The sequence below is a fragment of the Monodon monoceros genome, unplaced genomic scaffold (assembly GCF_005190385.1).
Source record: "Monodon monoceros isolate NGI ecotype Baffin Bay Population unplaced genomic scaffold, NGI_Narwhal_1 Super_Scaffold_3, whole genome shotgun sequence".
Classification (NCBI taxonomy): Eukaryota; Metazoa; Chordata; class Mammalia; order Artiodactyla; family Monodontidae; genus Monodon; species Monodon monoceros.
This window is the reverse complement of record NW_021703780.1, coordinates 63,820,251-63,837,795: the sequence shown is the minus strand read 5'-3', so window position 1 is coordinate 63,837,795 and position 17,545 is coordinate 63,820,251. Positions and strand designations below refer to the sequence as shown.

Sequence of the window (17,545 nt, the reverse complement as noted above, 5' to 3'; positions counted from 1 at the left end):
CCAAGTATTGGGTTGGCCAAAAAGTTTGTTCAGGTTTTTCCATAACATGTTGCTGAACTTTTTGGCCAACCCAATACGTGGGTTCATCCAGTCACCTTTAGGGACTATCTTGTCAATCTCCTTAGGAAACTAGAGAAGCACTGTCCAATAAAAGGAGTTCTGGATGTTTTCAAGGAGGGGGTCAGGGCAGGTGGCAATGGGAAACTTTGGGGCTCAGCCAAAGCTGGGATGCTGACCAAATACCTCCAGTGGTCCAGCATCCTGCTTCAGATGGAGTAGGAACTGAGCTCCGTAGGCAACTGGCAAGTCTGGACTCTCCCAACATGGAGGCAAAGACAGAGGCAGCGAGGACCTGGCCCTTCTTCCTGAAATGAATTCCAGATGTCATGGTTTTCTGGTATCCATGAATGAATGTTGAGACCATTTCCTTTTTAGCTTTTTAAAACCTATAATTAAATCACCACAAAATGCTCATGTTCCTTAAACTATTTTCCTGAACTCCATTCTCCTAAGTTCCTATTACCTGTATCCAATTGAGTTATGCTTACTGCTATGCACAGCTAACATCACCAGAGGGCAAGCAGGTTGGGTGGGAAGTGGGGGGCGCCTCACCCCCTTTCTGCTCTGTCTGCTATTGGCTATGGGAATTTCACAACCACAGCATAAACTATAATTTCTTGACCTTTTAAAAGCTATGGCCTTTTTGATATCTAAACCTCTTACCACCCAGGCTGGCTCACCTCACAGGGGTGGCAGTCCCATCTCAGTCATGATACATAGTCAAATCTGGGTCTTGTGCTGAGCTGTGTTTTAATCTCTATTACAAAAGTTGGATTTACTTTCCAATTTCTATCAGTGAATGTTTTTTGTTTTGCCATTTACTAGAATGATGACCTTGGGCAAATTACTCATTTTGGACGGTGACAGCACCTACCTCACAGGGCTGCTGTGACGACTAAGTGGATATGTGCTCAGTGACCATTAGTGTGATTATCTTGTGGGGACAGGAACTGGTCTAACAAATTCAATGGCTATGTCCTCCGTGCCCAAAATAGAGCTCAGTATATAGGCAATGCTCAGATTGTTGCAGGAAGCCCTGAAGAGTATGTGGAAAATCCCTCCTCCAGATTTTGCTAGAATGTGCTATCTTCTCTTGTTCTAAGATCACCAAGGGTATGGTGCCAAGGCCACTGGTATCCTGCCCACTGATCTGCAGGAGCAGCTCTTCAGCCCCTGGCCTTGCTGCCTCAGTGAAAACATTCACTAGTGACCAGTTCTGTCTGTGTCCTCCATGTTCTGGAGGCTCCTAGAGGGTAGAGACCATGTATCTTTTGCACACTATTGTATGCCCAGGTGCTGAGCATGGGGCTTGGCACATCTGAAGTCCAAAGAGGAGCAGTTGTGGACTTGACTAGCAGTGTCTGGGACCTCCCCGGCTTTGGCTGCCCTGTGCATGCTGTGCTGCCCACAGCGCTGGAGCCTTCACCCCTATCAGTGAAGTTGCCACCACTCCTGACACCACAAATGCAGACCCCCTCGTTCAGAATCCAAGCTCTGTTTCCTGTCCTCAGCCTTTGGGATTAAACTCCAAACATTTCCAGTTCCTGTCGAGAGTCCTCTCTTCCTAAGCCCAGAGCCCCTGTGAAGCCACAAGTCCCGCTTCCATACTCCATGGCCCTTTGCTCCCACATCTGCTTTGGAGGGACCCAAGGATCTTCTGAATAAGCAGCTCAGGGACTCAGCAGGGCTGTAGGGCATTAGAATCAGTACATTACCACATCCTGGGATCTGTGTTTGGTGGGGAATGGTTTGGCCTGCACCCAAGGAGGGAAAGGAAAGCCAAAAGTACCAGGATATTCCACTTCCCTCCACAGGTGACCTCTCCCCAGAAAGGGAAGAAAGGCAGAGCAGTCAGGCCAGTGGGGCCTTCACAGCCCTCTGGAAGAGGGGACTGGCCAACAGGAAGGCCCCTATTTGGTGCTCAGTGGCCTGAACCCCCGGGGGCATTGGCTCAGAAGGCTACTTGGATCCTTTGAAGAATGACTCTGCACACACTTTTATAATCAGAAACTTGCAGTTTATTTTGAATAAACCACTCAAGCTTGAGCAGATGACATCACCTCAACTTTTTCTTTGAAGAAAACAAAGATACATGGTAAATTCATGAAAACACTGTGCCTTCCTTTGCAGGGCAGAAAAATTCTGCCTGACCTTTTCCATCTTCCTGATGTTAACAAGAGACAGCCACTTGAGGCACGAAAGAAAGCTCTCTGCAGATCAAGGGCTGCAGGCTGCAGTCTGGGCACAGAACCTCCTGCAGCTCCAGTGGTTGGGGCCACAGCTGGATGCAAATGCACTATGTGGTAGCTGTGCAGTCCAAAAAATGCCCAGGGTGCCGAGGGTGTGAATTAAGGTGCAGAGCTGCAACTCAGCTCCTGCCGCTGCCATGGCGGTGACACAGAAAGGACTCAATGCAGAGGTAAAAGCTCCAGACACCAGGATCTTCCATGGGCCAATGCAACAGTCACACCCCACCCCTAGGTCCCGCAGCAGGCACTCTTCTCCTTCAGTTAGCTCAGCACTGTCCAATTCTGGGTTCATCTGCTATACTCCTAACCTGTCCTACCGCTCCACCCCGTGGTCCTTTCCTTGCAGGAGATGACAGGAAGAGGCAAAATCTGATTGGGGAGAAAGGGAGCCTGCAGCCGGCTATGTACCCCATGACTCCAAGAGTTACAGCTGTCCTCTGCCTTCAAGAGTGATTCAGTTTACAGCTTACATGGTACCTGGGAAATTACCGACTGAGGTGAAAATGTTTGAATATCAAAGAATTTCCAACACAATATTTATTCACAGATCTCCTAAGCAACTCTTCCAGGAGGTCAAGGACGCCCTATCGAGTATGGACAACTCTGCCGGCCTCAGAGTGGAGGCACTGAAAAAAACCCATAGAAACCCCAAGAATCACAGATGTAACTTCTGAAAGGCCCACAGGACCAGGTTCAGGACAGGCAGGACACCATGCAAACCACTTGTTCCTCTGCACTGTGAAAAAGCCGGCCTTTTTCCCTGGCCCGCCCCTTGTGGTACAGGAGCTGGGACCACAAATCAAGAACCGTGCTGGCCTCAGACTCCCAGACCCTAGAGGTGCTGTCCTCCAATAGCTGAAACCAGGCAAGGGGGAGCGCAACCAACCCCTAGAGTGGGTAATGGAGACATACACTCCAGGTTAACATGAAAACAATTTGTGCAAACAAGGTCCCTGAGCCAGGCAGACCAGAGTCCGTCCTTGGGAGGACCATGCTGAACTCTGACCCTAACGTTCACCAGAGGAAAGTGTAGCAGGACAGTGTCAGGTATGGCTGTGTGTGAACCTGGTCAGAGTCACACCACGGGAACACTGGCACAAAAGAAGGAACCAAGGTAAAACAAATTTATTTGGGGGAACAATCCCCTTTAAAAGTGGATCTCTATCTTTAGAAAACAAAAGAAAACTGTGCTGAACTCACATCCCCTGGTCTGGAGGGCCACAAGCCCACCTACGTGTTCTGCTGTGGGCTCTGGCCTGAGTAGCCAGACCCAGGTAAAGCTCACTTTCAAGAATTAAGATGAGTCCACAGACACACAGTGCCATCAGACAGGATGACACCCCATGGCAAGACTCCATTCTGTATTGTCTCCTCACTGCCAGCGTAAGGCAGTGCACCTGACCACAAAAGGGTCCACAAGGACCAGACAGGAGGCACGATGTGATTCCCTGCGCTCCATGCCTATAACTCAGGCCAACTTAATTTCCCACCATCTGCCACCCATGCTCTTCCCTTGGGACTCTAGCTGTGGCCAAACACATATGAATCTGGCAAGCAAAGACCACCGGGGCCCTCTTGCAGTAGAGATTCTGAGGCAAGGTGAGCGGGCAGCATATGTTACATTCTAAGTAAAATAGCTAGAGGTTAAAACACTCCAATGCCAATTTATTTTTAAAAAGGGTTCTGTGTAATTCTATGGTTTGTTTGCCCCCTCTTTTTTGTATAATTGTACAACCTTTGAAAATTATAAGTTGTAATGATCTAATCCTATTAATAGTCATTCAGAAAAAACTTTCCCTCCCTCCCAACAACCATCCAGGGGGAATTAAAGGTCCTGAGAAGAGGCCAATTCAACATGGCCTCTACCCTGGGAAAAACAAAAAGCAAAAGATGAGGGAAAAAAAAAAAAACAGAACTCGACTAAGAGGTGTGGCCAGTGTCTCTCAGGAGTGGGGCCCTGGCTGTTGCCTGGGGTTGTGAAAGGCAGAGCCTGCAGCATGCAGTACAGCAGCCGGGAGACCTCGCAGCCACATCTTCCTCACTCTGGCACGTCCATGTCCCAACCTAGGTGTCATGGAAATCCTTCAGCAGGGTTCTCCTCCGCTGCTCTGCTATGTGCATCTGGTTCTCTAAGTCCTGCACCAAGGAAGCAAGATAGGTGCTTGCATGGCCCAGTCCCATGAGCAGGGAGCAGCTAAAGCCACCCCCCCCGCCCCCCCTGCCACGGACTGCAAGAAGTCAAAAGCACTGACCTTCCCACCCTTCTCAGCAGCAGCCTCCAGTCCACATGCCAACTACCATGTTACCTATTACCACACCAGCCCTCCCTTGCCTGCCAGAGGATCCAAGAGGACAGCACTTACCCCTCTGTCATAGCTGTCTGCACGCTCCACCTTCCATGACAGGTTTTCGATCTCAGCCTCCAGCTGAGCCTGCTGGTATTCAAACTGTATGGGTAGAGCAGGAGGGTCAAAAGGAGAAGGGGCTGTAGCCGGGGCAGGGCCTGCAGATGGGAGGGGCAGATGCAGCACCTCAGGCTCGCATGAGCTATAGACAACCCTGTCTCTGATACTGTCCTCAGAGAGCAGTGCTACTTCCTGTACCCAGAGCCAGAATCCAATCAAAAGGCTACCTATGGGGCTTCCCTGGTGGCACAGTGGTTGAGAGTCCGCCTGCCGATGCAGAGGACATAGGTTCGTGACCCGGTCTGGGAAGATTCCACATGCCGCGGAGCGGCTGGGCCCGTTAGCCGTGGCCGCTGAGCCTGCGTGTCCGGAGCCTGTGCTCTGCAGCGGGAGAGGCCACAACAGTGAGAGGCCCACGTACCGCAAAAAAAAAAAAAAAAAAAAAAAAAAAAGGCTACCTATGGAGTGAAGCCGTGTGGCAAGGCCACACTCACCCTCCACCCCCAAAGAAAAGGGAAGAACTTAAGCCACTGCAGAGAATGCTCCCAACATACAGCGAAATGGATGCTACAAGAACAAGTCAAAGTGGATATTCACAGACACTGTATTCACTGAATACTTCATTTTTTCAGCCCTTCTGAAAATCAAGAGTCTTAAAAATTTTCAAACCATTTGACTTAGTAATTATATACCCACTGCACAAATCAGTTGCACAAAGAGGTTTCCCAATGTCTTATTTATGATAGTGAAAAACAGAAACAATAAATGCCCCAAATGTTGGTACAACCATATACTGGAACATTTATGCAACTATTACAAAATGGCATTTTCCAGCCGGGTAAATAACAACAGCTGCAAAAACAATTAGTTGTAACAAAAAAATGTTATATATATAACCTTGATTATAGAAATAATATTAATTTTAAAAGGCTGGAAAACACTAACAACAATCATTTCTTTCTGGTGGGATGATAAATGATGTAAATGCTTTTCTAAGCTTTTCAACATTTAAACAATAAGTGTGAATTACTTTATAATTGGGGGGAAACAACCCAACATCTAAGATGAAAATTAAACCAAGATGCAAAAAATGTCCACTATTTAGGAACATGCAAGCTGCACATCCTCCCAAAGCATGGGCACTGGCTCCCAAGTGGCAATAGACATTTTCAGCCAGTCACCCCAAAAATACAGTTGTTCACTGGCTTCAGTATATCTGCCTTCCTATTACACAAAATACCAGCACCTGAGATCTACTCTGGAAATGCCTAGGGGAGAAATAAAATTTTACAATTGCCAGTTTTGATTTTGCCCTCCCAATAACCAGGCATCTGGTCCTTGCTCTCCTGCAAAGTGCAGGTAGAGAAGGGCAGCTCTGAAGCTAAGAGAGCAGAGAAGAAGAATCGCTTTGCCTTACCAGCTTCTTCCTGGGTCCAGACTCCATGTAGTATGCATATGGGTACGTGTACTGCAGGGTGTATCGACACTGCAATAGAGAAGAGAAGGGACCTGTATCTATGACCCTAACTACATGGATCTCAGGTGGCTTTTACAGTTCTACCCCACCATGCAAATTAGCCTGGCTCAACGGGTATGGGCCTGAAAGAAATGAGGCCAAGGCAAATAAAAGATGAATTGGGGGACAACATGGCAAAAACTGAAACAAAAATGGTCACAGAACACCCACAGTTCCTTTTCCACACTGTGATTTATTACCAGCAGCTGCCTCAACGGCTCTTCCCTCTTGAGTCGGACATCAGAGTCCACACATCTATCTCAATACTTGTCCAAAGACAATCTCTTATTTTCCTTTGAGTGATGCATGGATGGGACAAAAGAAGAAAAGGGCTCTAGTTTTCCCTGCAGTTCTTTCCCTGCAGGCCGAGGCACTGGAATACTCTTCTTAAAATCCCCTGGACATCCACAGAGGGCTGGGTCCTCAGTGGGCACAGCCCAGCAAAATGTGGACCCATAAGCAGGAGCATGCAGGACTGCACAGGGTGCTGAGCCCCCTGCCCCCTACAGTGCCTCCCACCCTCAGAGGTCTGGGCCTGACAGGGCTGGAAGAGTGAGGGGGTACAAACCTTGGCCAAGAGCTTGGCAGCATTCTGTAGGTACTGCCAGTCGATCCACGTCCCCAGATTATTCATGACCCTCTCCTGAATCTTCTCGTGAATCCGCTGATATGTCTGCGCCTCCAGCTGCAAGCTCTTGTTGTGGTTCTCCCACTACAGGGTTCAGAGGAGGGAGAAAGCTGCAGGAGTCCCAGGAAGGTGGAGATCCAAAAGGAGTTCAGAATGGCCACAGCCTCATCTAGCTGATGGGGACTGTGTGTCCTTGGGATTGCAGGAGGGGGGCTTCCTCAGTCCACACTACCAACCCTGTCCAGAGCAGCTGTCTGCCTGCCAGATCACTCTACCCCCCTGCGGCAATAGGACTCGAGCCCTGAGGATGAAGCAAAACTAGGTAACTACAGGTCTCTTGTGCTTAGAAACCAAATGTCCCATGCTCTGTGGGCTTCTGAAGGGTCTTCCTGGGATGAACTGTCCTCTGAATCTGACTATTAAGATGGCACTGGATTAGGGGGAGGGGCAAGATAGGGGTAGGGGATTAAGAGATACAAACTACTATGTGTAAAATAAGCTACAAGGATATACTGTACAGCACAGGGAATATAACCAACATTTTATAATAACTATAAATGGAGTATAACCCTTAAAAATTATGAATCACTATGTTGTACACCTGAAAATTATATAATACTGTCAGTCAGTTATACCTGAATTAAAAACAAACAACAAACATGGCACTGGATGGAAAAGACTGTCTGATGATCCTTCATTATCCTTCAATTCATCATTCAAACAAGGTCAGCATGTCCTTCCTTGTTAGCTGTGGCCGCCCTGTGGAGCCTGAAAGCCATATCTATGGAGGCACCGCACAGGCCACTGCAGGAGTTCCACTTCCTGACTTCTGTGTGAGCATGCTGGCTGTGGCTACCAGTCACTGGGAATTTCACCCAGCAGGCCAAATGGAAGAAGCCCACCCTCCAGGCTTCTGGATGCCTACCCTCTCAAAGTAGAACAAGTACTTCTTGAGGGCCTCCCTGGCCTGGGCTTGCTGGCTCTGATTGACAATGTCAGGGTTCTCCTTGTACCGACTGCACTCATAGTACTCGCTGCCGTGGGTCTTCCAATCTCCTAGACACATCCAGCAGAAGTCTACAGAGAATAGAGAAAGAAGTATTTACACACACGAGACAAGCCCACATTCCTCCAAAGTCATAGGCAAAGCAGGAAAACAGATCCTGCTCTGGGTGGGGGGTGGGGGGGTCACCTATCCAGAACTCTCCAAGGGTGCCTCTTTACAGAGGGAATGTATACCTCTCATCCCTGTCACATTCCACTGTCCCTGTAAGCCTGTCCTTGCTGATGTGAACAACAGCCTACGGATAGTCTCAGTTTCATGAACACATATGCTTTGTGCCGTTTAATCCAACACAAGCAGATGCTGACTGTACAAGGCCACTGGTCTGCTGTGCCAATGCCTCTGTGACAAGCAGAAACTTGTCCAACTGAAGCCCACCTGGTCATTCAGAAAACACATGTGCCCTCCTGACTATGTCCCACTCTCAACACCTGTCCTAGGTGTTGTACATGAAACTGGAAAGAAAGACTTTTCCCCCTTTTCTTCTGTCTTAAACAGCACATTTTTATGGGAATTCCCTGGCGGTCCACTGGTTAGGACTCGGTGCTTTCACTGCCGTGGCCCAGGTTCAATCCCAGGTGGGGGATCTAAGATCCCACAAGCCACACAATGAGGCCAAAAAAAAGAAAAAGCACATTTTCATAAAACCCACCCAATAGTGCATACCCAGAATTATGACTCTGTTTCCATACTGAGGAAGCAAAGAGGGAAAAATAAAGATCCCCTATGGATGCTATACATCCGAACAATTATTGTGGCTTAATGGAGAGGGGCCAACCACAGTTCTATGTTCTGTCTCTGCCAGAGACCCCGACAGTGGTAAACCCTGTTTCCCAGGAATCACTCCATAAGTTGGCTCAATGACTTCCCAAAAGGGACTTCTGTAAAATCTGGAGAAGCTAAAGCTAAAGCCAAATCAAGAGACCCAGAGGTCGTTCACTTCTCTTCTCCTAGGAGGCTTCATTGAACAGTGGCAATATTGCTTTCTCCTCAGCTAGGTTGTATTTGCTACTGTTTTAAATACTACTACATTGCTTAGGGTTGCCTGTACAGGTAGTAAAACTATACAGCAATGTGAGGGATGGAAGTTAACTCTGGGCAGTAAGGGATGGGGAGACTATGACTGAGGAGGGACACACAGGGGGCTTCCTCAGTACTAGGAATGTGGTGGGTACTCGCGTGTTCACTTTGTCATTTCTCTTTAAACTGTACGTATGTCTTGTGCACTGTTCTAAGTGGATCATATATGTCCCTCTCATTCAAACATGCAGAAAAGCTAGGGTGCGATATCACTGAGGAAATGTGCCACTACCCTCGGCCTATCTTCATTCTACACTTCAAGATCACCACTCCAGTCTAAAACCTTGCCTCGTCTACTCTGATTACAGTGTGCTCCTGGGAGAACACAGGAATAGCATAAGTCAGGCTCTTACAAAGAGAAACTCTCATGGCCTCCTGGTCGGCATCTAAGCAGCTGTGTAAGAAACCTATCTAGACATATTTTCTACCTGAAGGAATTTTATTTCTTTACTTGATCTGGCAGGAAAGGAAAGCAAAACCAACAGGTTCTATGTAACCTACAACTGATAGATGACGGAGGCCTGAAAGGCCAAAACCCCCTCTGAAAACTTTATAAAACCTCAGAGGAGGACTTCCCTGGTGGCACAGTGGTTAAGAATCCACCTGCCAACGCAGGGGGACACGGGTTCGAGCCCTGGTCCAGGAAGTTCCCACATGCCACGGAGCCACTAAGTCCGTGCACCACAACTACTGAGCCTGAGCTCTAGAGCCCGCGAGCCACAACTACTGAGGCCTGTGCGCCTAGAGGCCGTGCTCCACAACAGGAGAAGCCACTGCAATGAGAAGCCCACGCACCGCAACAAAGAGTAGCCCCCACTTGCCACAACTAGAGAAAGCACACGCACAGCAACAAAGACCCAACGCAGCCAAAAATAAATAAATTTATATATATATATATATATATATATATATATATAAAAACCTCAGAGGAAAACTATTATTTTACTGCCTCCAGTAAAACCACGTACAGCCTGCTTAAAAGGTATCTGTAAGGCAGCCCAGATAAGCCCCATGCTACTTACCTGCCTTGGCAAAAATAAAAAGAACACACTAAAACCTTCTTCTTGGATGACTGAGGATTCACGAGGGTCTAATAGTCACCCCAAACTTGACTTCTGACTACATGCGTCAGTGAGACGGCAGTGGGATTATAAAAGGGACCGAAAAATAATAAATCAATAAATGCTTTAATCTGGTTATCATGACTATAAATGACTGAGGCTGCCCTCTGTTTTATCACTTCACCACAAAAGCACTCACTAAATAAGCAGTGGAGACCCGTGCACAAGAAACAGAGACTGTGCCACTGGGCCTTGTACATCAAGCCTGGGACTCACCGTGTTTACACTTGGAGCATTGCTGTCAGAGGGAAACAGAAGAGAACATGTTAAGAGCACGCTGACCAAAGGTTCCATGTCACATAAGCAAAACGTACAGGCGTCTGCTCACCATGTGATTGCAGCCTCCGTTCTTCTCAATGCAGATGTTGCACTTGGGACACTGAGGAGACAGAAGGGTGCCATTAGGCTCACACACCATCAGGCCGGTTCTAAGACATATTACACAAAGCTCCCGGCACCCGTGCCCAGTAGCTCATCGTGCGAGCACTTCTGGGGAGGAGCATCTCACTTAAATGTGGCGGGTCGCTGAGGCTGGAACAGCAATTCAAGGAAATGAGGTCAGCATGTTTGGCTCTGAAACACTCCAAGCACCATCTGTCCCTGCCACGAGGCCGCTCAGATTAAGCACAAGCTGAGTCAGTAGAGAGCTTGCCTGCTTGGGAGGAATGCCAAAGCAGCGTAAGAGCTGCCACACTGGACTAAGTCCTCATCAGCTTGCCTGAACTTCTGCTTCCAGGAGAGGCCAAGGAAATAACCTCTAAAGCTCGCTTTCATTTGAGAGATGCCAGCAACCCCAGGCAGCAATGCAGAGATCAGTCTGATGCTGTGCTCTTCCATCGCCATGAAAAGGACTATGCTTAATGATGTCATGGTCACAGTTGTGCTTGTGGGTGCATCAACTCAGCGTGTGACTGGCATAGGGTACAGCCTTGAGTGCTGAGTCATACAGAACTCAAGGGGCTACAGGCCATGCTTTCCCATGGGAAGTTTCCAGAATGAGAATTGGGCAGGCTTGGGCTTGCATTAGAGTTCTGCTATTTATTATGTGTGGCTATCAACTACCTCCCTCCCAGGGCTGTTAAAGCTTGCGAAGCATTCAATAAAGCCTAGTCTTCTTCTAATTAGTTTTCCTAAGGGTCAAACTTCTCCAAGCATTTCAGCAATTTATTAAAATAAATGCACTCGGTGCATACTATGATAAATTGCTACAAACTCTGCCAGGTCTGGGCAGCCTCCATCAAGAGCCCTGAGGCCCTGATCAAGAGCCTCCATCAAGAGCCCTGTTCTGCTCTCAGATGGTACATCTCCTGGGCAAGGCCCTGGGTAGCACTAAGGAGGGCAGATCCATGACAGGTAAGATACAGTCCTTACGTCTTTAGTGTGAGCACTAATGTAGTTGGCTGTTTCAGAGTCGTCTGCACACTTCGTGAGCCATTTCCGAATTGTGGCGCAGTCTGTGGGGGCGTGATACATCTGACGACACTTGAAACTTAAAACCAGAAAAGATAATTGTTAGGTCAGATCCTGTGTTCTTCATTTTCCTTCTGTCCAAGCCAACAGATCCTGAATTAGAGCTTTTCAAAGAGGTAACGTCACCTATCAAGGCATCTGAGACCTTTTCTTACCCAGGATTATACTGAAGTACTGTGTGAATTTCTTTCAATAAACCCAAATGAAATGTTTGTTTTTAAATCTTATGTGGTGTCAATCCTTCCTGACAGGATATCAAATTCAGAATTCAGCTTCCCAAAGGGCATGGGGATGCATTCTAAGATACCTCAACTCAGGCCCAAGGCAGGAATGAGATCCAGTTCTGGGAGCCTTGGCTTATCTCCAAGTCAGATGTGCACACAGGATGCACAATGCCAGCACTTGTGCAATCTGTAGGGGGCATGATACATCTGACAATGCTTGAAACTTAAAATCAGAAAAGAAAAACACTCCAACATTCATCAGGCCAGGCTCCCATGTTTTTAATTTCCCTTTTGTCCAAGCCAACACAACGTTATGGATAAAGGCTCTCAGGCAGGTAGCCTAACACATGTCCCAGGGAAAAGAAGTTCATAATGCAGGACACAAAGGATGGAAAGCAACCACATGAGTGGTTCTTAACCTTTGGTGAATCACAGACTCCCTCAACAACATCTTGAAAGGCAGGCACATATGCACACATACCACATTTTCTACGTACTTTCTCTGAAGCCCCACCATGAATTTTCCAGGGAGGCATGAATTGGGGACAGGTCTGGACCTAAATTATGGCTCTGCCATTACCTTGCACCTCAATTTCCTCACCTATAACATAAGAGTAATAACAGTACAATCATACACAGTTGTTGTGATAATGAAGGTAAAATGATCAGGACAGAGCATTTCCTCTGGTAAGCCTTCAGTATACTTTAGCTATTCCCATCATGTCTACTGAATAGAGTAAACCCCAGGTAAATATAAACACATTTATGGATTATAGTGTTATAAAATTAGCAGAAAGGCCAAGAGAAAGATTAAAACGTTGATGGTTGTTGCTTTCAAATACAGTAGTATGTGAATTATCTGTGCAGGTAGATACACACCCATACAGACATGCAGTCTCTGGGCCATGAGTCTCAGCAGCATAAACCACAGCACATTCCCCAAGAATCTGTGCCCCTTTCTTGTCTCCAGACTGACTATTATCAAACATCTCATGGAACATGAGATGCTAGGTACAAACCCTGCCCACGTGGAACAGAGCTGCTCTTCTGGCTCAACGACCCTGCCTCTCCCAGCCCCACCCTCACAAGAGCAACAGCAGTGATGCTTTAGAGCAGGGGAAGGCACAAGCCCAGGGCTGCTCAGCACCCACACTCACTCTTACCAGAAGACCTCGTTGCACCGATTGCACTGTACTCGGCGAGCTCTGGGCTCCTGTACCCGGATAACCATGGGGCAGTCTGCACCAGGGCACAGCTGGAGCTGGTAGTGACTCTGTGAACACACCAAGGGGAGGAATAATGAGGACATCCCCTAGTTGGGCCTCCAAATTAGACCTCCCTGAGTACTCAAACACCTTCTGTTCTTCCAGCTGATGACTTATATCAAGGGGCTACAGGAATTCAAGATGGATGTTGTGAAGACCAGACATTAGGCAGGTAGTGCAAATGACCTTTGTTTGTTTGCTTGTTTTTAATATTTATTTGGCTGCGTCGGGTCTTAGTTGCGGCACATGGGATCTTCGCTGTGGCATGCGGGATCTTTCGTTGCAGTGTGTGGGCTCTTCGTTGCAGCATGTGGGCTTCTCTCTAGTTGTGGCGCACAGGCTCCAGAGCACACAGGCTTAGTTGCCCCGCGGCATGTGGGATCTTAGTTCCCCAACCAGGGATCAAACCTGAATCCCCTGCATTGGAAGGCAGATTCTTGACCACTGGACCACCAGGGAGATCCCTGAAAATGACCTTTGAATGCTTAGCTTAAACTAGGTAGCAACTCACTAGAATGCTCTAAGATTACATGACAAAATGGAATACAGAAATGTGTCTCTGAAATGAAAGGGCATAGGGACCAGGGCTGGAAAGGAACACAGACCACTCAGCTGTGCATAAGACTCTGAGGGGCTCAATGACCCTCAGGCATCTACCAAAGGCAGAAAACAGCACAAGGAACAAGGCATTGCTTTTCCTGTGGCATATGTATGAGACAACCCAGACCGTCAATCAATCCAATAAGCTTGGGCATGAAAGACAAAGATGAAAATTATGCTGCATGGAACCAACAAGCCTGAACAGGTAGCGCAATAGAGGGGAAGGACTCCAAAATTGACCATGCTGAAAACCTGAACAAGTTTTCCAATTGCCCAAAAAGCAACACCTCTTCTTTGTGCTGAACCACACAGTGAACTGAACAGAACAGCAACTCCTGAGATATGCCTGACTTGTGTTTATCCCCTGACATACAACAGCTTGTTTAAGCAACTCTGTATAAGGTGGGGATGCCTGACCATTCTACAAGAGAAAACCAAGGCTCAGAGAGGTAAAATAATGGGTCAAGGGATACATAACAAGGAAGCAACAGACCTGGGATTCACTAGCACTCTAGTAGTTTTCAAACTGTTTTAAAGCCATGGAGCTCTTTCTTCAAACGAAAGCATCTACTGGCAGTCTAGTCTATAAAGTAACTGGTGAGCATCTGATGAAAGGCAGGCCTGGGAAGACAGAGGGCACAACAGGGGCTGGGCATACCTCCACATAGTCCCTGAAGAGGTAGCGTCTGTATTTGTCTCTCAATTCTTCATTGGGCAGCAATGGAAACACAAAGTCCTCTGGTGTTCGAAGCGGGCAGTCCTGAGCCATGCAAGAGACACCTGTTGAACAAAGATAACCTGATGGACAACTGTATCGCAGAAGACACAGCGATTATATATTTGCTGAGTTCAACCAACAAATTCAGATTCTATGTAAGGAACCCCTAAAGCATCAGAATTTATTCAAAGAAGAGAGAAATTAATATATTTGCACAGTGATGCAACTAAAATATTATTCCAAATTAAATAGGATAGGGAATTCCCTGATGGTCCAGTGGTCAGGACTCGGCATTCTCACTGCCAGAGCCCTGGGTTCAATCCCTGGTCGGGGAACTAAGATCCCGTAAGCCGCACAGAGCCACCAAAAAAACCCCAACAAAAACAAAACAAATTAAATCATATATATCACAAACAGCACCAATAAAAAACAAAACTGTTTAAAATATCCTATAGGGTGGGCTTCCCTGGTGGCGCAGCGGTTGAGAGTCCGCCTGCCAATGCAGGGGACACGGGTTCGTGCCCTGGACCAGGAAGATCCCACATGCCACGGAGCGGCTGGGCCCATGAGCCATGGCTGCTGAGCCTGTGCGTCTGGAGCCTGTGCTCTGCAACAGGAGAGGCCACAACAGTGAGAGGCCCGCGTACCACAAAAAAAAAAAAAAAAAAAATCCTATAGGGTTATTAACTAACAATTTAGTTCTGTGATGTTTAATATTACATGCATGTGATTACCATCAATACAATGAGATTTTGCAGACACAATTAAAGTAATGCTGATTTAGTTTCAAATGTCAAGTCATAGTTAAATATTCCTTTAACTGATCATCAAGTTTGATTTGTGCTTATATTTCCTAAATAACAGCTAACTCTCTAGGTGTTTCTGAGTTATGGCTGCCACTCTGAGAATCAAGATAGATACGGTAGGCAGCTTAAAGGACAGTTCTCCCAAAAGGCAAGAGAAGGTAGCCTTGCATTCACACCAACATTTACATATATGCCCAAACATTAGCCTTAACTCTCTCATTTTGCTCAGGTCTAAACGTTGCCATTGTTCAGACAGATGTGTTTGGAAACCAATGGTTCAGACAATAAAAACTTCAATTAGGCTCACAAGAAAACACTCAGTTGACCCGAGAACCTGAAAGGGCAGAGCTAAAGCTAAATACTTCATGCCAGCCTTTTATAAATCCTATGGCAGACTCACCCACACCCACGCCGTCCTTGACAAGTACTGAGCAGTGTTGCTCCCAGCAGCTGCGGCAAAACTGGTGCTGACAGGCCAGAGACAATAGGTTTTCCTTCCGCACAAACTGCATACACACTGCGCAGTGGTGAGGGGGATGGGTTGTGGGGACCTGGGGAGAGGCAGAGGGATATGAGCCATGGGAGGCAATTCTGACCCCGCAACAAGTGTCAGAACTCAACTGCAATGTGTGCACTCTGCCAGTTCCAGTTTTGAGCAGAAAGCATATTATCAGGAAGGCTTTCTGAAGGAGGTGGTAACTGAACTAGGCTTGATGAATCACTAGGATTTAAAGAGGCAGAGAGAAGATGGAAATGAGAACTAACAGTAGTTTATAACGTCAGGCTGAAAAGACCAGGATTTCAGAACTGTCAAGGTCCTTAGAGGTCATTCAATCCACCTTCTTTCAGAGACTATTGGGTTTCTTTTGAAAACTGCCCTCATTCAGCACAGCACAGAGTTGCTCCTCAACAAGTACTACAAACCCAGCCATATAGGTGCTTAGAGGCTGAGTGTGAGCCTCTAACAGCCCACAATGCAGTTTTACGTGTCAAAGACAGTGGTTTTCCCATATCAATATGTCCAAAACATACAGTATTACAGTTTTTACCAAGTTACAACTCATCCTTAATATACCAAAGAGATGTCACATACAATTAATTTAGAGAGATGAGGAAGGCTTCTACAAGGGAAGAAACTCTTCTAGTTTGCGGGCAAATAACTGTAAAGCTTAAACTCCAGAATCCATACCATGCTACACAAACTGGCAAAGACAATATGGGGACCCCAGCCAAAAACACTAACCAATGAAAAAGTCCACTATATGTTTAACATTAGGTTCATGTTAGTTTACTGGGAATACAAAAAATAACTTGAGGAAAAGGACCGTATTCTCATGTTTGTCCAGTATTCTCCTAGAAATTTTCTCCTAAGAGACTGCAGAAGTTATGTGGTGATCTGAGCCCCAATTCTCCCTCCTGAGAGTGCTTTTAACATGGCCCTCATTCATTTGACAAATGCTGACTGAACTCTCAGATACAGAGGAAATTGCTATACATTGATTCCTAAACTTAAAAAGCACTTACAGTCTAGTAGGGGAGCTGAAAAGATATGAGTGAATTACTACAACATACACGTAAAGGTTTAAAGATATAATTAGAGGAGTTTGGAGGGGAGTGGTCCCAGGAGATAGGTTTTGTGAGAGGTGGCTTGGATGTGGGTCTCTAAAGATGAGTTCCATTTCCACAAGCAGAGATGGGGACAGAATCTGGACATTCCAGACCAGGGAAGGCACAAGCAGAGTCAAAGAGGCATGTGGTGAGTGGGAACACCAAGAACACAGCAGGAATAAAGTACAGGCTGTATGTAAGTGCAACGAAAAAGGTGAGGCTGGAGAGGGCAGGCAATGATTCACTCCTCATCTATGAGGAAAATGTCCAAACTATAATGGAAATGGAAGATTTAGGCCTATGCTGGAACAAATATCATGGGCATACTGCACTACAAACAAGGCAAGATGGTTCTCAATAACAATGTGAGCCACAGAAAGAGCCACGGGCAACAGGAGAAGCCTTATTCAAGGAGACACTCACATGTTTTGACGGATTGGGCTGAACTCGAGCCTCAACGAGCAGTTGAGCACAATTAGACTTGTATCTACAAAACAAAAAGCAGAAGTAAAGGGAATCAGAACCTGAAGACAAATAGTTTTACTTCTGAACAAAAACAGGATAGACCAACATGTGTTGCAGTCACACTAAAGTGTCTTTGTCTTTTAACTACCTTCTCGCAAAACCAAGCTGGCTTTTTACCTTAGTACAAATACTTTCTGCTTTTTCAATTTTTTTAGCTCTCAATTGGTATAAGAATAACAACTCTGTCCTAAAGGCACTCAACTATAA

The 17,545-nt window shown here is 46.7% G+C and overlaps 1 protein-coding gene across 5 annotated transcripts in view; it reads right to left on the bottom strand.

Annotated features, from left to right (window-relative positions):
* Positions 1 to 2,070: 2,070 nt before the first annotated feature.
* Positions 2,071 to 17,545, bottom strand: part of ARIH2 (ariadne RBR E3 ubiquitin protein ligase 2) — a 46,390-nt gene continuing 30,915 nt past the window's right edge. For 3 of the 5 annotated variants that reach the window (XM_029242873.1, XM_029242871.1, XM_029242870.1), the window contains 12 exons: positions 17,237 to 17,300; positions 15,606 to 15,756; positions 14,340 to 14,461; positions 12,980 to 13,089; positions 11,494 to 11,611; positions 10,451 to 10,501; positions 10,339 to 10,360; positions 7,784 to 7,935; positions 6,799 to 6,942; positions 6,132 to 6,200; positions 4,673 to 4,756; positions 2,071 to 4,445 (listed from right to left, as the gene is read on the bottom strand). In XM_029242873.1, coding sequence (XP_029098706.1) covers positions 4,374 to 4,445; positions 4,673 to 4,756; positions 6,132 to 6,200; positions 6,799 to 6,942; positions 7,784 to 7,935; positions 10,339 to 10,360; positions 10,451 to 10,501; positions 11,494 to 11,611; positions 12,980 to 13,089; positions 14,340 to 14,461; positions 15,606 to 15,756; positions 17,237 to 17,300 — 1,159 coding nt within the window. In that variant the 3' untranslated portion in view covers positions 2,071 to 4,373. Of the gene's footprint in view, positions 4,446 to 4,672; positions 4,813 to 6,131; positions 6,201 to 6,798; positions 6,943 to 7,783; positions 7,936 to 10,338; positions 10,361 to 10,450; positions 10,502 to 11,493; positions 11,612 to 12,979; positions 13,090 to 14,339; positions 14,462 to 15,605; positions 15,757 to 17,236; positions 17,301 to 17,545 lie in introns of all 5 variants that reach the window. The other 2 variants (XM_029242872.1, XM_029242868.1) reach the window with 2 other exon arrangements.